At 47.0% G+C, this 21345-nt stretch overlaps 1 protein-coding gene across 4 annotated transcripts in view; it reads right to left on the bottom strand.

Annotated features, from left to right (window-relative positions):
* Window positions 1–21345, bottom strand: part of TNS3 (tensin 3) — a 236494-nt gene that overhangs the window by 174436 nt on the left and 40713 nt on the right. For 3 of the 4 annotated variants that reach the window (XM_082399615.1, XM_082399616.1, XM_082399618.1), the window contains exons 2-3: window positions 13048–13159; window positions 697–734 (exon numbers count right to left, since the gene is read on the bottom strand). Coding sequence is in view for 1 of the 4 variants with exons in the window: in XM_082399618.1 (XP_082255744.1) it covers window positions 697–734; window positions 13048–13159 (150 nt within the window). In the remaining 3 variants the exon portion in view is untranslated. Of the gene's footprint in view, window positions 1–696; window positions 735–12601; window positions 12749–13047; window positions 13160–21345 lie in introns of those variants that run through there. The other variant, XM_082399620.1, reaches the window with a different exon arrangement.

The raw sequence follows: 21345 nt of genomic DNA, 5'->3' as shown, positions 1-21345 counted from the left end.
GGCCCTACTGAAGGTAACATCGTACCTGGAAAGCGTGAGAGGGGCAGACACCTGGACCTGCGTAGAAAACCAGGGCCCCGTCTAGGGGTGCCTGCAGCTTCCATATGCCATTTCCAGGCCTCCTCGTTCCCCACTAATCAGAGCCTTACACCCAACCCAGCATACCCAGGCCTCAAGCACTTTGTAGGGCCACCCAGGAATTTAACCCTACCAGGGAATGCAGGACCCCGTGATTCAGGGTCCCCAGACGTCCATGACAGCCTGAAAACCCCAGCCCACCTATGAACTACCCTCAAAAAAGAAGCCAGAAAAATTCTCAAGGCCAGGCATGTGCCCTCGACCCTATCCCCACCCCCTCTGTGCCATTAAAAAAAGCAGCACGTCGATGTGATTGGAAAGAAGGGATCATTTGTTGTGGAGAAAGGGCTGTGAGATGGCCAGGACAAAATTACCGAATTCTTATCTGAAACCAAATTCTTAGGAGCTATTTTTCTATAATTAAAAACATGGATTTCATAGCTCCTCAGTTTATTCTTCAGATGAAAACTATACACCCTATCGAAAAGCATCTAGCAGCCGTTTCTTAAGCGTTCCGTTTCTGTGGCCACGGTCCAAAGCAGTCCCCTCCCATGCACATCATTCAACGCGGGCCAATTCGGCTCCAGAAGCCCCATGGGAGAGCAATGCAACACTTACCTTGGCTTCACATTTCTTGTGGCAGGAATACTTGCAGGCTGCAAGAGAAGGAGAAAGAATGTGTGTGTGTTGAGCAGTCTCTCAATACTTCTTACATCTCCAAATTCTCAATCCTTGAGAACGTCCGGACTGAGGGAGGTTTTTCACTTAGACACCTTAGACACAACGCCGAGTGCAACAGAGTGTGGGGTGGATGGACATGGTGTCCAAGAACCCAGCCACCTCTGCAGTGGCAGCAACGGCCCAGATGGCACTGGTGGGGACTCTGGTGGGGATTCTGGAGCAGTTACAAACACACTGGCTTTTCCAGGGGTTCAGGCGGCCGAATCAGGGCCTTGAAGGAGAAAGGCGGTGAACCTGAGCAGTAGAAAGCATCAGTGTTGGGCTGGAAATTACAGCTTCTCCCTGAAGAAAGGAGAGAAACTTGAAAACGCCCCAGAAGACTCAGGACTGGCGCCTTTAAATTAGTGAGAAATTGGACATTTGAGTTCCACGCTCCTTCCACTTCCGGACAACTTAACAACTGACTGTCAGAACAAATCCACGTCTAAATTCCTGCGGGGGATCCTTCAACCCAGGCCATTGTGTGGACTGAGAGAGGCATGTGTTGGTTCGGAGGCCCTAACAATGCAGATAGAGCCGGAACCAATGTGGATTTCACAGGCCCGCCGTCCAGAGGCTGCAGCTGTGCTCACAGGACATGAAAGGCTTCACCCACACCACGGTGGCTCGGGGCACGGGGGCCCGCCGGCCGATGCTTCCAGGCAGAGGCGGCAGGACAGGGAGACAGCACAGAATGAAGCAACTGCACCAAATAAGCCCAGTGCAAGCTCCCATGTGGGCTCCAAGCGGGCATCCATCTGGTGAACCCGTGGGGCAGCTGTGAGATGGGGGACAGGGACCTGGGCTTAGGGGCACGGGACCTGGGGGCTTCCTGGCCCTGTCCAGCTGGGCTGCTCTAGGCGGGACCAGTGACCTCTCTGGGCCTCTTTCCTCTCCCGGGGTTATCGTGATGCCAAAACGGAATCGTTCACGGGACGCTGCTTTGAAACTGCAAAGCCCAATGTCAATGTACAGAAGTGTGCGGTCCTGGAAGAATAAGGCCTTGGAGGTCAGGAGACGGGCCCCAAATCCTGGTTAGCGCTTTGAGGTCCAAACGTCTCACCAACCCCCCCGTATCTTCCCCCTCTCTTGTCTATGAGCTGAGGACACAAAGCCCCAACTGGGCGTCCACCTGGGCCCAAATGAGGGTACAACAAAGTAACAAAGTAAAACAGCCCGTGGCTGGGGGGCGGTCCCTGGAACTCCAGCAGGGAAGAGCCAGGGTTATTATCTTTGCAAGATCTATTTTTTGAACTCTCTCTGTGCATCTGTGAAATTATTCACAAAAACAAATATTTATTCTACATTTTCTAATGGGTCCCCCCTTCGCCCCCCCCCAAAGGTGATGAGTGATTTTCTAATCGAGATAAGCTGTCCATGGGAATAAAAGAGGCTTTCACACCAGATTAAAATCTCAGACAGAGGACAGCCGGGGGCCAGAGGCCGGCCGGAAGGACAGAGGCAGTTGAGGGGCCCTTTGGCCTTTGGGAAAGTGAAAATTAGCAGAAATGCAGGTGAAGACTTCCCCCTGCCCCAGAGGAAGCTCTGTCCACACACGCTGGGTGGGGCAGGCCGGTCCGCTCAGCAGGCAGGACAGGAGCACGACCACCGGTGGCAGTCAGCCCGGAGATGGCCTCAGGGATCCTTCTGGCACCTGTGACCTGGCGCAGTGCCCTCACAGTGACAGAGCTGGTCGTGCGCCGAGGCAGGATGGCACAGGGCATGGCGAGTGACCTCCGCCCCGGTCTCTTGGATGCCCCCCTCTGAGGGGAGCCTGGCCCACGCTGTGAGGCATTGAGGCAGCCGTGGGGCAGAGGCCCACCTGAAGGAACTGAGAGCTTCCGCCAGCGGGCAGCGCCACCCTGCCAGCCAGCCGCGTGAGGGAGCCACCTGGGAAGTGGGTCCTCCAGCCTCAGGAGAGCTTTCAGATGAGGCAGCCTCTTAAGGGACCCTGAGCCAGCAATGCCGGCCCACGTGACCCCCAAATTCCTGATCCACAGAAGCAGTGAGAAGAGAACCTATTGTCACGGTAAGTCACTAACTTTGGGGGTAACTGCTTATGCAGCAGCAGATCGACAAACCAATTCAACCCAAAAAGGGCCGTGGTCGGTGGAAAGCATGATGACAGCCGTGTGACACATTCATGGTGGACGGCCCACTGGGCCACGAGAGAGCCTCAGGCCGTTATAGGGCAAATCACCACATTCACAAAGGTTAACTAATCATAGTGAATTGCATAAACCACCCGAGCGCTAAGGCGGGGCTCCTGAGAGGTGAACCCACTGTTCCTGGGATGTAATCAGGTGACCCCACGGTATTATGAACTTTCCACCCAAATGCCAGCAGCGTGGATCGTCCCTCAGGTTCTCCTCGGAGTAGCAATTCACCTCAGCCTGTGGGAGCTGTGGGTGACCCCAAGCGAGATGCTTCCCACGTGTTCCTTGCCTTCAATCCTTGGGACCACCATCAGGGAGAAACTGGGCAAGTGTCAGGACCCAGCAGGGCCTATGCAGGCTGGCATTCCAGCCCATCTCTGCCCCCACTTTTCACCCCGCCGCACACTGCCTTTCCAACGTATTATAAACACTGACGGGAACAGCGTCCGGACCCGGTTTCCAATCCTGTTGCCCACAGTAGCAAGGGCAGCTCCTCGGCACAGATGCGACATCCAGCACTCCCAGCCTCCCCGGCTCCAGCACCTCCTCCACACCCTCCTCAGACTGAGTGCGAGTGCTGCCTCCTCCTCCAGGAAGCCCTCCCTCCCTCCACCCTGCCCCGCCCGGCAAGGCTAAGTGCCTGACAGGGTTGTGGGAGCCCCGGCCACATTTCTCCCTCCAGCACCCATCCCATCGTGCATCATTTCAAAGTAGTCTCTGTGCGTCCATCTCTCCTGACCAGGCCAAGCTCATCCAGGGAAGGTGTCATCTGTTGTGTACCGCCAGCTTCTTGGAACAGCGACACGACAGGAGGGACAGAGGCTAACAGACTGAGCGCCCACCATGGACAGTCTGATCACAGATCTCATCCCACAGCCACCACCAAATGTCACCATATCCCACAAAGGCGCTACAGATCTTCTGCCTAATTCCTGATGGGAGCCTGGAGCTCATGGATGAGACCTGGGGTGTCATTCCTTGGACAATGGCGTACGACCCTCCTCTGTTCCGGGTCCGCTTTCAGAAGCCAGTGTCCGGCAGGACCACACAGGGCGGGAGCCTCTTTACCTGACTGCCCCTCTGTGTAGCACAGCCCCCAGCATGAAGGAAGGCCCCGGAAGGCACCAGAACTTCCCCAACAGAACGCACCCCCCCCAACTGCAGAGGCCAAAATGTACATGAAAAGACAAAATGTACACGTTTACTTTGACCATCAGCTTCTCATCTACCCCTTTTCTCAGGAGCCAACAACTGGCAGCTCGTACTTTGTTGGGGTTTTTTCAGCTTTACTGAGGTATAATTGACAGGCAAAGTTGTATGTGTTGAAAGTGTACAATATGATGATTTGATATACATACACACTGTGAAACATTTACCACAATCAAGTCAATTAACACATCCATCACCTCACATAGTTACCATTTTGTGTGTGTGGTGAGAACACTTAAGACCTACGCTCTCAGCAACTTGCAAGTACACAAAACAGTGGTGTTAACTATGGGCGCCACACTGTACATTACATCCCCAGAACGAACTCGTCTTATAACTGAAAGTTTGTACCCTTCGACCAACATCTGTCCATTTCTCCAGCCCCGAGTCCCTGGCAACCGCTCTCCTACTCTCTGTTTCTATGAGTTTTCTTTTTTTTCAGATTCCACATATAAATGATACCATACAGTATTTATCTTTCTCTGTTTGACTTATCTCACTTAGCATAATGCCCTCAAGGCCCATCCATGATGGCAAATGGCAGGATTACCTTCTTTTTTATACCTGAATATTTCATTATACACACACACACACACACACACACACACACACACGCACCCACCACATTTTCATTATCCAGTCATGCACTGATGGACACTTAGGTTGTTTCCATGTCTTGGCTATTGTAAATAATGCTGCAATCAACATGGGAGTGTGGACATCTTTTCAAGATACTGATTTTGTTTCCTTTGGATATATACCCAGGAGTGCTGGATCAGATGGTAATTCTATTTTTCACTTTTTGAGGAACGTCCATACTGTTTTCCACAGTGGCTGAACCAATTTATATTCCCACCACCAGTGTATGAGGGTTCCCTTTTCTCTCCATCCTCGCCAAAGCCTGTTTTTTCTTGTCTTTTTGATGACAGCCATTCTGACAGGTGTGAGGTGTTATCTGATTACAGTTTTGATTTGCATTTCCCTCAGGATTAGTGATGTTAAGCACCTCTGCATATACCTATTGGCCACTTATATGTCTTCTTTGGAAACTAAACTTTAAGAAACTATCATTTGATTTTTGGTGTAATATCAAAACAGAATATGCTTTCTTTTCCAAATACGTATCTGTATAGAGCTGGATTTTCTTCAAATACTTCAACCAAAACAACATGTTTTTTGATGGTTAATTTTATGTGTCAACTTCACTAAGCCACGAGATGCCCAGATATTTGCTTAAACATTATCCTGGGTGTGTCTGGGAGGGTGTTTCTGGATAAGAAAAATATTTGGAACTGTAGACTGAGTGAAGCTGACAGTCCTCCCCAATGTGGTGGGCTTCATGCAATCCACCGAGGGCCTGAACAGAATAAAAGGTGGAGTAAGAAAGAATTCTTTCTCCCTACCTGACTGTCTTCAAGCTGGCACATCGGTCTTCTCCTGTTTTGGGACTAGGACACAGACAGGAGCTACACTTTGGCTCTCCTGGGTCACAGCTTGCCGACCACAGGTGGGACTTAGCCTCCGTACTGTGTGGACCAATTCCTTACAGTAAATTTCTTTCTCCATATACATCCTATTGGTTCTTTTTTGCTGAAGAACTTTAACTGATACCATGGTGAAATACACTGAATGCAGAAACAGCTAGGAGGATCCAGCCTCTTAAGTCACACAAAACATGCGCCATATATATATATATATATATATATATATATATATATATATATATATATGTGTGTGTAAAACAATGCCACTCTTCTCATTGTACGTAATGAGGAGTAGAACAAAGGGATATCAAAGACTCCTTTCTGCCATGAAAAAAGAAGTTACTGAAGCAATAAAGAAGAAGATTTATATCCACAAATAAAATATTGAGTAGTATTGAAAAATCATAACTTCTAAAAAGCTAATATGTGGCAATGCTTATAATAGGCAAGGTGAAAAGATATAAAACTATGCACAGTACAAACTCTGTAAAAACAGACGTGTGCAATGGGCTGGTCCACATGTGAGAACGCGGCATAGGGGAAAGACGTCATACTCAGTTACAAAAGGACGAGCTACACAATAAATCATGCTGGGAAAACCAGCTCGCTCATGAAAAATAACCTAAATAACATGAATTCCAGATGAATCAACCATGAAATTGTGAAACTGGATGAGAACTGGAAAAGCAGAAATGAATATTAGAATAAAGCACTATAGAACATCATTATGACCATAGAGAAGGGAAAGCATTCTTAAATAGGAACTAAAACAGAAATTAAATGAAATGATGGGTAGATTTGAATAAGCGGAACCTTAAAACTTTCACATGACAAACACCCCACAAACAAAATTAGGCAAGCAACTGCTCACAATGTTTGCAATACCTAAGTTGGAATGGTAAGGAATTGACATTTCTGTAGGTCAAAATCCATCAAAAATCGGCAAAAGTCCTACCTAATTTAATGATAGAAAGATTAATATTATAATATAATGAATTCTTAGAAATCAAGAAGAAAAATATTCTAAGTTTTTAAATGAGCCAAGGATTTGAAAGGCTAGTTTACTAAATAAACATAACAGACATCTTTTCTGTATTTTTTTAGATGGTTAGCCTCAGTGATAACCAGATGAATGAAAAACGTAATAAAGCGAGACACCATTTTTCATCCATTGACTTGCAAAAATGAAAAGCAGAGAAGCAGTCAAGTGAAAGAGCGGGTTGAGCTCAAGGCCAAGGCCCAGGGCAGGCTCCCTAACGCTCCCTCAGCATTTCCCATCAGGAGCCTTTCTCCACCCTGGGAGGGGGTATGTGGCCAGTGCATTTCTCATGAATTTCCTGCAATTAATGACACACGAATCCTCACCTCCACAAGTCTGGGGTCTGCATTCCACACTCGGCTCCCTGGTCAAACAGGGGTTTCCAAAGTCATGGGTAGGAATCCACTCCCATAGCAGCAGCTGCCCAGGGCGTCTGGCTCTGAAACGCCCCACATTGTTCCACGTTGTCTTGGAACTGCTATTCTCCCGACGTCTCCAGGAGCCTTGGGAATCCAGGCCACTGGCTTACAGGCTGGTCATACAATACTCTACACATATTTACCAAGAGAGAGACGAGCCCTGGGCGTCCCCTCCGCTTCTCCTGCCTCTGCCTTCAAGCTCTCCAGCTTATCCGCGTCCACAGTCACCAGCTACGTGTGACGGGGGACCGGACGCCCAAGGCAGAGGGCAGAGGGCCCAACGCCACATTCACTGCTTGGCCACACGCTCCTTTTCCTTGCCTTGTTGGTCATAACTGCCACCGTGTCCTGCGGTTCTAATTCAGCACCTGGCACAAAGCAAGTGCTGACTATCTACACTTACCGATCTGCTCATCCAGCCCTAAGCTTTGTGTATTTATCCCTTAGGATATTGTAGACAGTGATGGCCTCACAGACAGGACTCCCCCCTCAGACTTGGAGCTCCTCACAGACAGGTCACAGCTTTTGCATCTTTTTACTCTAGCAGGTGCTTACTATGTGTTCGGTTCACTGAAGGGAAAAAGTCGTTATCAGCTATTCCTTACAAAACCCCCTCCATGCCATTTTCCCCCTGGCCTCTCTTTTGCTCCTTTTCTCCATTTCCTTCAGGCTCCTCCCTACGGTTGTCTCTCTTGAGAAGCATTTCTTTATTTTTTTCCATTCCAGTCTGTGCTCTCCTATTCCATTATTAGATCCAGCCTTGACCTGACACTGCCTCCTCTCTGGATCTATCTCCCCCATGGGGCCAAATCTCGCAGAACTCACAATTCCCGACAACCAGGAAAAGACTCACCCGCTGAGGACTAGGACGCCAAGATCCACCACGCCAGTGCCCTCAGGTGTGGGTTTGGAGCGGGACTGTCAGTGGAAACTGGGCCACTTCAGCCACCCGAGGGATCTTGGTGGAGCAGTGAGCACAGGCCCCCTGTTCAAAGCCCCGGCTGGTCGGGAGGGCAGAGCAGGAGCCGCTTCAGTGGGGTTCTGAGCAGCAGACGGCAAACCACACCAGACACTTAACCCCATCACTCACCAGTCATCTGCCGCTTTCCCTGTAGTTACGGTTTGAGAAGTAGGGGTAAGGGAGCCTCTGTGTGCAAACGACAGCTTCCTAAAAATTAAATTTTTTCTTCTAAGTTAACCACATAAAAAACTTGTGGCAGGGCTTCCCTGGTGGTGCAGTGGTTGAGAATCTGCCTGCCGATGCAGGGGACACGGGTTCGAGCCCTGGTCTGGGAAGATCCCACATGCCGCGGAGCGACTGGGCCCGTGAGCCACAATTACTGAGCCTGCGCGTCTGGAGCCTGTGCTCCACAACAAGAGAGGCCGCGATAGTGAGAGGCCCGCGCACTGCGATGAAGAATGGCCCCCACTTGCTGCAACTGGAGAAAGCCCTCACACAGAAACGAAGACCCAAACACAGCCATAAATACATAAATAAATAAATAAAATATTAAAAAAAAAAAAAAAAATTTCTTAAAAAAAAAAAAAAAAGAGTGGCCCCCGCTTGCCGCAACTAGAGAAAGCCCTCGCACAGAAACGAAGACCCAACACAGCCATAAATTAATTGATTACTTAATTAATTAAAAAAAAAAAACTTGTGGCAAAATAGGTTAAAATGTGAAAATAAGGGACTTGAAGGTCAAGAACGAGCTAGAAAAAAACAGTAAAAATATTAAGCCTGAGTCACGGAAGACACACCTAACCCTTCTCCACCATCACCACCATCACCAAGGTCACCATAACCAACAGGAATTGCAACGTCATGACGGTCACCATCACTAACACTGCTGGACGCTTCCCTGAGCCAATCAATGTTCTTTGTGTTCCAAGTGCATTTAATCTGTTACTCACAATGACTCTAAAAGAAAATTCAAGCACAGCGTGGCAGGGCAGGAACCTTGGCAGCCTGTCTCCAGGGTCCATGCTCCCCTCCACCACGCCCCGCTGCTTCTCCAGAGATGAACCAAGGGAAGGGTCTCTTCGCCGAGACCTCACACAGCTTGTGCGTGGTAACTGAGAGAAGACACCTGATGTCTACAGGCAGCACACACACACGGCCTCAACGTGCAAATGTATATGACACACATCTAAACTATAGGGAGAGGAAACTACTATATCGCCCGAGTGTTTTACGGTATCTGTACAGCTTACTGACAAAAGGAAGAAATCCTAGACATTAACTACCCAACACGCAAATTGTAAAGGTCACCAAATTGAGGGCCAGGAAAGGGCCCTGTCCAGGGCCACAGCGACTTCTGCAGGAGCCAACCACTGACCCTGCCAGGCGCCGTCTACACCCGCAGAGACCCTGCCGGGCTCCCAATCCAGCAGCAGCCCCACTTCACACACGATGGCATCTGGGAGAGGCAGACTGTCACAACCGCCCTGGGATGGAGTCTTGCATCTCCCACACACGGCAGTTTAATTCAAGAAGATAACGTCTAAAGGACTCCTGGCACATAGAGTCCTTTCCTTCTCAAAAAAGAGTAGCTACTGTTTATTAACACAGTTATTACTGTTAGGTACATAAATACAGCAATCCATCGAGTATTCTCATAGGTGTTTGGATTCCACCATATGAGGAAGTTCTAGAGAACCTTCTTCTGAAGAGCAATCGGCAGACATCTCACTAACAGTGATACGGGTGAGTCCCCAGCCCCTCAACGCACATGTGCCCAAGGGGTGACATTCAGCACATTAGGAACGGCTTCCATGCAGGACCCAGAAATCAGGACTGGACGCCTGCACGGGCACCCGCCACTGCGGCTTCCTTCCACACCGCCCACCGCCTGCCCTGGAACCCACGTGGGGCCCCGGGCACACAGGCAGCCCTGACGTCAGCGGGCCTCTCCACCAAGTCCTGGGCCTTGGCCCTCACGCAGACCTGCTCCCGGTTACTTCTCCAAGTAGCACAGCTCTCCGGGGCCCACATCCAGGCAGCTGAGTCCTTGGGCCAAGGACGTGGCTTCCCCAAGCCACACATGCCCCAGAGGTGGCCTCTGCGAGCCAGCGGTCCCGGCCACGTGCTTCAGGGCAGCAAATGCCACCACCCGGCCACGAGGGATGGACCCCAGGGCCCCTCAGGGAGAGTCCGTACACATCCCCTCGGCTGGAGGGCTCAGAACAGAGGAACGTGGCCTTGAGATAACACAAGGAGAGGCCAGGTGTGCACAAGGAGTGTGGCACGTCTGCTGGGGCATACGCACCGGGAAGGGGAGCGTGAGAGAGGAGCCGCCCCGGGACCTGCGCCCAAGCCCTGATCTGTTTCTACTGCCCCCAAACTATGCAGACCATCCCAGCCAAGTGCTGGGGCGACACACGGGCGCGGGCGCCTTGGGGTCACATTGCGTGTGCCCTGGCTTCCCTGCACAGGAGACAGTGGCAGAGTGTCCCTGAGGGGAGATGAGACGTGGAGATGAACCCCCCTGAGGGAGAGGGCACCTACGGGACCGTTGCCAGTGAATGATTTTCTTCAAGGAAAAGAAAACTAGGTGGGTCAAAAAACTGATCTCCATGGGGCTAGATTGTGAGATAAAACGTAACCACACAGCGATTCTTGGAGCAGAGAAGCGTGGGCCACACAGGTCACGAGACGGCACTGCACAAGGCCCGACTGTCACCGCCCTGCCGCCCTCCCGCCCTTCCGTGTTGGGCACTCACAGGGTCCTCGGGGCCAAGACGGCCCCAGGCAGCGCAGCACCCAGTGGGATCCTGATATCTGGCTGCCCTCCCGCAACAGAATTCCAGACGGTGCACAAGCAGGTGCACGCACAACCACGTGCCATGCACACCATTCCGACAGGCCCCTTGGTCCTCCCGGACGTCTCACACACTACACACTGAAAATGCCATAAAACAGACCGTGAAGAACCAAAGGATAATCTGGGACCCCTCCTGGCCCCTACGGGCCTGGGAAGCTGCAGGACAGGGAGGGAGGCACAAGCCCGGACACGCACTCTCACGCCAAGCCCTGGACGGTGCTGGGGGCCGTGAGTATCCTCGGGAGGAAGCCGGGAGCCGGGCCCTGGCCTGATAGGAGAGCCAGGCTGCTGGGCACCGCTGTCTCCAAGCTGGTCACATCTCACTGCTTCTATTTACTTTGAAAAGAATAACTGTTTCCTGTAGGTGGTTAGAGCAGAGGCGCTGAGATCTTAAAAAGGACATTTGGGATAGCTCCTTAGTCAGCTCAGGCCTCAGCTGTACAGAGACGAGAAGGAAACTGGCTCTCCATCGAGACAATCCGTCACAACCAGGCCATGTTAAACGTATGTGGGAAACAGAGCCCTTGCGCCTATGGAGCTAAACCACCTTGGCTTGTGCTCATGACCTGCATGTGTGGACAGCAGCCAGCCAAGGACCCCGGGTGTCACCCACGTGGGAATCGCCCACGGCACATTCAGTTGGGGGCACTGAGGAAAAAGAATCATCACAGCAACTGCAAAGCTAAGTACCAGAACGTGGGCTAAGCACCTCACACCTGTCTCATTCGGACCTCGCACCAGCCGTCCAGAGGAGGATGGTCACGACCCACGTCATGGGCTCAGAGCGGGAGACTTTGCCCCTGACAGACCCAGAGCGCCAGCCTGTGCTCCTGGCCCAGCCGTGTCTCTGTCACACCCTCCTCTACGTTTCCATGTGTGTGCATATGCGCCTGTGGGCACGTGTGTGTGTTTGCACATGCACACGTGTGTGTTCGTGTACGCACACACCTATGCATGCCTGCTGATCTGGGGAGAGGGCCCGTGCTGAGGAGGCCTGGCGCTGGATCCACGTCCCATGTGCACCTCCACAGGTGACCCCTCAGCCCCCGGGGCCCGGCGCACCCTTTCTACGTGGAGAGGAACCACCAGGCCCCGTGAGACAGGCTGCATCCAGGGACAAGGTGAGAGTGCCATGCGCTCTGAGAAGCAGGTGTGTCAACTTTGACATCGAGACCCGTGGGGGGCTGGGGAGGGAGGGGACTTCTGGCATCCCCACGAGGCCGCAGCGGGGGAAGGACAGGTGGGGGTTGGTGACGTGCTGATGGCACCAGGGCACCGCCAGCACTGACCGTGGAGGGGCCCTTCAGAGGAGGGGGCCACAGCTGCCTCCTGCCCGCTCTTGGGTCCCAACGAAGTGTGACCATTGTGCATCTTTCCTCGAGGCTGCCCAACCCCAAAGCAGCCATCAGGGACCGTGTGCCAGGGTGTCCACAGGGAGGAAGGGGAGCCTAGAGCAGCCCTGAAAATGTCCTATGGAGGAAATCCTAAACCCACCGGTGATAAGAAGCCCCGGAGCAGCCCAAAGCCTTCTGCCAGGTCCCCCGACCTGCCTCCGCTCTGTGATACAGAACCACGATTCTAGGGTTCAAGGGAGACAAGAGACGTCCTCCTCACATGTCCGTTAGACAGATTTACTAACGTGAAAGCACAAAAAATAGCAAGTTGAATTGATTACCTGGGGTTTAAGCACCAAATAGTGAAGCTGGAGGCTGTTTACCGACAGGAGCAATGCCTGACAACACGCCGAAAGGGCAGTAACGCAATGACCCTCACTCAAAAGAGCAGAAAGTTTTCATCTGTAAACTCTGGTAAGAGATCAGAAAGTAGAATAACCCAAGCTACCGACACTACAGGACAGACGGAAGATACGTCATGAGCCACTCATTGCTGCCCCCTCTCCCATATGACTAGCTTTGCTCTTGCTGGAAAAATTTCTCAGGAGTACATATCTGTGTAAATATGGTCAGTCCCGGTCCAGTGAGGGTAGGGGGAAACTCAGGCTGAGATGGGAAGTTCCGTGATTTAACTTTTGGAAACTCCTGAAAGAAGGTTTCATTTTGGTTTTTTGTTTGTTTGCTTGCTTCGGTTTAATCAGCATGGGAACGATAAACGCGTACTCACCTCGGCATGAAATCCCTTGACCTTCGATAAGCTGTTTGCAAACCCCACAGACTCTGGCTTTTTTAAAGGCCTTGTTCTTAAAACTGTGCAGACTCGAAGTTAATTCTTCTGGCTGCAAAAGTAGAGAGAGAAAGTGTCAGCTCTTCCATTCACAGCCCGTTTGCCTCTTCCTTTTCCCTTTCAGGAGATAATAAATCCAGCCGAGTTGGTGAAGGGCTGAAACAGGAACTTGACCAGGCAAACAGAGAAGAACAAGACAGCACCCTGCCAAGGCTGGGATCCCAGGGGCCTGGGATACCCCGTCAGCACGCCCGGTGCCAGAGCCCTGGTGGTGGCCCACACGCTCCCAGTTCATAATCCCCTGGGTGAAGGGCTTATGTGACTGCGTATTAGCTTCCAAACTCCAGGCTTACAGCCACTGCTTCTGTGACAAAGGAATCCACACGCGTTCCCAGAATCTTAACGCTTTTTCCTCTGGAAGAAACGATCAGCAAACAGCTCAATTATAGCAGAGGTCACTAACCAGCTGGCCTTCCTGGCCACTTAGCCTCTGAACTGATGTACTGAGGAGAAGCTGTCACCAGACCAGGCTGACAAGATAGCAGTTCCTCCTTAAACCTGGTACAGAATTGAACCCATTACACACACCGGCACTGGGAGGAGATGAAACACGTATCCACCAAATCCGTGTTTGTAGTGTCAAGGCTCATAGCTGTAGCTGAGGATCTTATAAAAATTCAATTTGCCTTCGAAACCAAACACCAATCATATTCCCATTTGCTGATGTGTGACAGCGTATTCTAACGTAACCTATATCCACATGGACTGACAGAGGCCATGACTCACACCAGAATAGCTAAAATTCATTGAGAAGATGAAATGTTACCGAGAATGGGAGACAAATGGTACAACTACTTTGGAAAACGGCTTGACAATTTCTTATACATATTTTTAAATCTACACCAATCTTATGACTCAGCAATTCCACTCTTACAGACACCAAGATACATATGTCCACAAAGACACGTGCAATAACGATCACAGCCACCTTATTTAAAACTGCCCCAAACAGGAAGTAACCCAAATGCCCATCACAAGGAGCCTGGATAAACAAACCATGGTATATTCATAAAATGGAATATCATTTGGGTATACACAAGAGCAAGCTACTAATACAGGTAACATCATGGATGAACATCAAAAGCATTATTATGCTAAATGAAAGAAGTCAGACACGAGCACACAGGGAATGATTCTCTTTATAGGGTGTTCATGAACAGGCAAATTAACCTATCTAGTTCCTCAGAGGCAGGAAAAAAATGAGGTGAGCTCTACGAATGCCCCAAATTCCTACATGGAGAAAGCTTCCAGGATGCAGAGAGGGGAGGGGGAACCAGTGTACTACGTGGATTGAAGGAAAGGAGTTAAGAGTTCAGGCTGAATAAGCAAGAGTTCACTAGCCAGAGCACCAGAGAAGAGAGAGCTGCAAAGAACTCTTAAGATCTGCGGAAGGGCCCTCTGAAGCATTCAGCACAGTACTGACGAGCGTGTGTGTGTGTGTGTGTGTGTGCGTGTGCACGCGCGTGTGTGTTTGCACACACGTGTTTGAGGAAGCCACCCCCAAGGCTGGGGAAAGAACCACCAGAAAGGATTTGAGGAAACAGTGCTCACAAAGAGCTGGGAATAGTCCTTCTTCCCACAGTCCGACTGGACAGCCTCAAGATTCAGCGGATATTGCACAGAAAACAGAAGGATCTTGCCTCAAAAGTGGGGAAAGATTAACTGTAGACTGGGCACTGCTCCTGTTCTCTCCAAGTAATTTAATTGCATTCCAGAGCAAAGCTCAAGAATATCTGTAGGAATAAAAAAATATCCGGCAGCCAATAAGGTAAAACTCACCATGTCTGGTATCCAATCAAAAATTATCAGGGGGCTTCCCTGGTGGCGCAGTGGTTAAGAATCCGCCTGCCAACGCAGGGGACGCGGGTTCGAGCCCTGGTCCGGGAAGATCCCACATGCCGCGGAGCAACTGGGCCCGTGAGCCGCAACTACTGAGCCCGTGTGCCACAACTAGAAGCCACCGCAGCGAGAAGCCCGCAGACCACACAGCAACGGAGGCCCAATGCAACCAAAAATAAATAAATTTTAAAAAAAAATTATCAGGCATGCAAAGCAACAGGAAAACATAACCCATAATGAGAATAATCAATCAATTGAAAGTGACCCTGAACTGACAAGAATAAGCAGACAAGATATTAAGAGAGGTATTATAACTATATTCCATTTGTTCAAAAAGGTAGGTAGGGAAAGATCCAAATCAAACATTTATAGAAGAAAATGTAAATATCTAAAATGAAAAATACACCGGATGGGATTATTGGCAGATGAGACACTGCAGTAGAACAGATTAGTGAATTTGAAGACAACACCATACAAACTTACCAAAATAAAGTATGGAAAGAAAAGACAACCTAAGTAAATAAATAAATAGACAAACAAAAGGACAATAAGTGAACTGTGGGACTTTAAGCAGCCTTCAAGCCTCTGAAGGAAGACGGGTGGGTGGAGGGATATTTGAAGAAATAATGGCTGAAACTTTTCCAAAACATGAGGAAAACTATAAACCCATAGATGCAAGAAACTCAAAAAATCTCAAGCACAAGAAATGTGACAGAAACTACATCAGAGGCACATGATAACCAAATTGCTCAAACCCAGTCATAAAGAGACAATCTTAAATGAATCTATATACAAAACAGAAACAGACTCACAGACATAGAAAACAAACTTATGGTTACCAAAAGGGAATGGGGAAAAGGGAGGGATAAATTAGGAGTAGGGATTAACAGATACAAACTATTATACATAAAATAGATAAGCAACAAGGATTTACTGTATAGCACAGGAAACTATATTCAATATCTTGTAATAACCTATAATGGAAAATAATCTGGAAAAAAATATATATATATAAATGAATCACTTTGCTGTACACCTGAAACTAGCACAACATTGTAAATCAACTATACTTCAATTAAAAAAAAAACCTTAAAAGCAGCCAGGGGCAGTGGAGGGGGAAGACACATTACACTCAGGGAAGCAATCACTAGCATAACAGCAGATTTCTCATTCAAAAAAAAAAAGCAAGTGAAAACACACTGTAGCAATAAAAGTACTGAGAAAATCTAGAATTCTGTACCCAATCTAGAATTCTGTACCTACCCAGCAAAAATATATTTCAAAAATGAAAGTGAATTAAAAACTTCCTAGGATATACAAAAGCTGAAAGCTGAAATAATTCATCACCAGCTGACACGTACTACAAGACATGTTAAAGATAGTCTGGGCGAAAGGAAAATGGTATCAGATGGAAATACAGCTTTACACAAAAGAATGAAGACCACTAGAAATGGTAATTACATGGACAAATATGTAAGATTTTTCACTTATTACTTATAACTCACTAAAAGATAATTAACTGTTTAAACAAAAACTAATAATGATGTGATGTGAGGTTTAACATAAGTAGAAGTAAAATTTATGATAAAATAGCACAAAACTCAGGAAAGGAGAAATAGTAGTATACTACTGTAAGGCTCTCATAATATACGTGAAGTAACAACACTATCACTTGAAGGTAGACTGTGACAAGCTAAAGAAGTATAATATAAACCTTAAAGCAACTACTAAAATAATGAGTTATAGGTAATAATACAACAAAGAAGATAAAACAAAGTTATTTTAAAAGTTCAATTAATCTTAAAATGATAAAAAAAAAAATAAAGAGAAAAAGCAGTAATAAAGAACAGGTGAGAGAAATGGAAAACAAGTAGCAAGATGATAGATTTAAACCTCACCATATTAGTAATCACATTAATGTAAATAGTTTAAATCTCTTAATTAACAGGCAGGGATTGTCAGATTATTTTTTTTCAAAAAAGACAAAGAATAGAAAAAATATACAATGATAATGTTAATCAAAGGAAAGCTGAAATGACTATATTAATAACAAAATAGATTCTAGATTAAAGAACATTCCCAATGATATAGAAAGGCACTGCATAAGGATGAAAGGGTAGTAAAAGCAACAAGAGAATATAACAAACCTGAACAGTTATGTATCTAATAACAAAACTGTCAAAACATATGAAACAAGAACTGATAGAATTGCAAACAAAAATAGGCAAACATACACAGTCTGAAATTTCATTACCCCTTGTTATAGACTGAACTGTGTCCCCACAAAATTCATATATTGAAGCCCTAACCTCCAATGTGATCATATTTGAAGATGGGGCCTTTAAAGAGGTAATCAACATTAAATGAGGCCATAAGGGTAGGGAACTAACCCAATAGGGCTGGTGTCCTTATATGAAGAAGAAGAGACACTAGGGAAGCTTTGCACACAGAGGAAAATTCATGTGAGGACACAGTGAGAAGGTGACCATCTTCAAACTAAGGAAAGAGGCCTTAGGAAAAACCAAACCTGTCAATACCTTGATCTGGGACTTCCAGCCTCCAGAACTGTAAGAAGATAAATTTCTGTTGTTTAAGCCACCCAGCCTGTGTTATTTTATTATGGCAGCCCTAGCAAACAAATATACTCTTTCTCAATAATTAATAATTATTTTTATCAATAATAATAATTGATAATTATTGCAGAAAATAAGCAAGGATACATAAGCTTTGAACAATATTATCAAAAACTTGACCTAATTGACATTTATAGAACATTTGACCTAACAGCAGCAGAATACACATTCTTTTCAAATGCATATGGAATATTTAGCAAGGAAGACCATATTCTGGGACATAAAACAAATCTAAATAAATTTAAAAGTATTCAAGTCATACTTGAATATGTTCTCTGACCACAATGGGATTAAATTAGGAATCAGAAACAGAAAGATCCCAGTAAAATTCCCCAAGTATTTGGAAACTAAATAACACACTTCTAAATAGTGCATAAGTTAATACATCATAGCAAACTGGGTTTCTCCCAAGAATGCAAGTTTGGTTGGCTTTACATTCAAATATCAATCAATTAACTAAAACAAAACAAAACACAACAACAACAACAAAAAAAAAAACCTCTTATAAAATCTAACATCCATTTCCTGGTAAAAAAGTCAAATAGGAATAACAAGGGACTTCCTCAACTTCATAAAATTGTCTATGTGAAACCTACAGCAAACATCATACTTAATGATGAAAGACTAAATGCCTTCCCTTTAAGATCTGAAACAAGGCAAGGTTTTCTGCAATCAATATTTCTATTCAACCTTGTCCTAGAAGTTCTAATCAGTGCAATCAGGCAAGAAAAGTAAATAAGAGGTATCCAGTTTGGGAAGGAGAAAGTAAAAACTGTCTTTAATCACTGATGACATCATTGTTTATGGAGAAAAAGCTGATGAAATCTATGAAAAAGCTCCAGAACTAACAAGTGAGTTTAGCAAAGATGAAGGATACAAGATGAATGAATGTACAAGCTGATTGTATTTCTACATACCAGCAATAAACATCCAGAAATTGAAATTCAAACAATATTACCATTTATATTAGTATCAAAAATATGAAATACTAAGGGATAAATCTAACAAAATTGCAAAAGATCTATAAACTAAAAACTACAAAACACTGTGGAAAGAAATTAAAGAAGATATAAATAGATGGAGAGATATACCATGTTCATGGGTCAGAAGACTCAATGTAATTAAGACACAATTCTTCCCATAGAATCTATAGATTCAACAAAATCTCAATCAAAATCCCAGAAGGTTTTTTTTTTATAATTGGCAAACTGATTCTAAAATTCATACTTAAATGCAAAGCACTTAAAACTCCCAAAACAACTTTGAAGACTGCACATATTTAAGTGTACAACGTGATGTTTTCTATTATATTTTGAAAATGTGTCTTTAGTATAAAAACATTAAACTAAAGAGTTTCAAAGAAAGTATGTTCTTGGGATTCTACATAACTAATAAATATGAGGTACTGAATGAACACCTTGAATCCTAATTTTCAACAAAGCAAATGCTCCTCTGAGACTGATAAAAGGAAAAGCAAATACGCAGCACACAGACCACAACTCCGTATTCCTTGACCAATGGCTGACAAGGAGAACCCCATGTGCAACTACCAATGGACTGGAATTGGCAGAGAACTCTTTCCGACATGCCATTCCAACTTTAAAGTATGCTTTGCCCATCCCCAAACTTTCCCCTGCTATTCAAGTTATCTAGAATGCTGGTAACTTATAGTTTTCTATTGTGACCATTTCTAGTCCCACCCTCCCCCAAGTCCTTCCTGACCACTTCAAGTTCCTCAGCAATCCTACATCAGTCTCATCACTCAATCATATATCCCCTGGTGTTGATCTTGTCAAGCCTGTCAAATGAGGCAAAGTGTCCTGCACCAAGCAGAAGTCTTCTCACCGGTTCTGCCACCTGCAGTACAAGCTCTATGACCCGGGGCAAGTCATACCTCTCTTCAAGGGAAAGGATACCCGCCCCCTCCTACCTATTAACCAAGCTACTGTAAATAGTCAAATGCTATGGCAGGTACCAGTTATGAACACTGGCAGTCTATGGGAATCACTTGGGCAGAGTTTTTAAAACAGCTGTGCCTAAGCTCCACCCCAGACCAATTAAAACAGATGATCTGGAGGTGGGACCAGACTACAAATTTTTTCAGATCTCCTCCAGTGATTCTGCTTTGCAGCTGGGACTGAGAGCCTCCACTACATAATGGACCGTACTATAAGAAGCTATTCCTCATACATGTAAGGCACTATTATTATGTGCTTGTTCACATGTTTGTTTCTGGTTTTTTCAAGAGACTGTATACTTTTTGATAGCAGGGCTCTTGTACTCCATGCCTATAAAAGAGGGACGAAGGTGCTGCTACCATGAAGTTCATGACATTGGCAGGGCCCTTCTGTGCTGTAACCACTGTTCAACAAACGGGGCACTAGGATGCAAGATCAAGACCACACAGACAACAGATAAGGGATATGGGCTCAGACCCAGTCTCCACCCCAGTCTCATGCTCAGACAGGAGTAGGCATTCAAGGAGCTGACAAACACAGCCCTCTATCGTAACCCCGCCAGTTGGCACATACTTCCCCCCTCCCTCATATTTCAGTTATTTGTTTACACGCCTTCTCTCCTGTGTAATTTCCTAGAGGCAGGACACCAGGCGCTTATCCATTTGTCTTCCGAGGCCCCCCACAGTGCCTGGCAGACAGTGAACCATGGACCCTCAATTAATATTTGTTGACTGAATGAACTGGCCGTATTCTGTGGGCCAGCGGGGTATACTGTGACCTTTTATTCCTTGCAAATACCTTTATTATAACCAGGGAGAAAGAGGCACTGTGTTCCTGTGATTTTCTTGCGGGCTGGGCGACAGCTAGAAGCCTGGAGGAAGGAAACAGCAGAGGTGCTGTAGAGAGGCTGAAGCCATTTCAATGGCTGGATGGCGGAGGAATTCATTTCAGATAGTGTAATAACATCTGCTCACGCTTCATCTGTACATAACATCTCCATTGTGAAGTGAGCCTAGACAGGATTAGACTGCCTTTGTTTTCACCTGATACTGTGCTTTCATTTCTCCCAAAGAGGCGGGGCCAATGAGTGCAGGGGGGAGGGGGGGAGACGGGGAGGGGGGAGGGGGAGGGGGGAGACGGGGACGGGGGTGGGGGGAGGCCAAAATGCTGAAGCATTTAGCAGGCTCAGTTCAGGAATCTAAATTGCATTTAATTGTTAGGAGCAGGCAGTTGGAAGGGTAGAGAGCAAGGCTGCGGGTTCCACAAGGACTCCCTGAGGGGTTCAGGGTAATTAGTGCTGGTCTTGGTTGTGAGGTCTCTTTTTAGAAAGAAAAATCTCTGCAAAATTGAGCGAGTAAGTGCTCCACAGCAGTGCAGAAGGGCAACATTCTGCTCTGCTCTGCGAAAATGCAAAACCTCACAGACCTCTCTGCTAGGTTCTCTGGGCTAATGCTCCGGAAGCAACAGTTACCCGCACAAAGGCTAAATCAGCACAATCCAAGCTATATTTTCCTTTCAGGAAAGAGGATTTAGGTGTGGGTTTTCATACCTGGAAACTTTCAGTAGCATTCTACTAGGGGGGGGCATATACTGAGCAAAAACACCAAGCAACTTGACTCTGAAGTTAAACGCCACAAAAGTTTCCTGCATAGGCAGAGTGGACCCCAAACCTCTGGGGTGGTCCTGCCCAGAGATGTTTCCACCCACCAGCAGCCACGGGACCCAGGGTACAGGGACACCCTCTGCAT

This window comes from Balaenoptera borealis (genome assembly GCF_965194805.1).
Source record: "Balaenoptera borealis genome assembly, chromosome: 7".
In the NCBI taxonomy this organism is placed as follows: Eukaryota; Metazoa; Chordata; class Mammalia; order Artiodactyla; family Balaenopteridae; genus Balaenoptera; species Balaenoptera borealis.
This window is presented reverse-complemented; position numbering and strand designations above follow the sequence as displayed.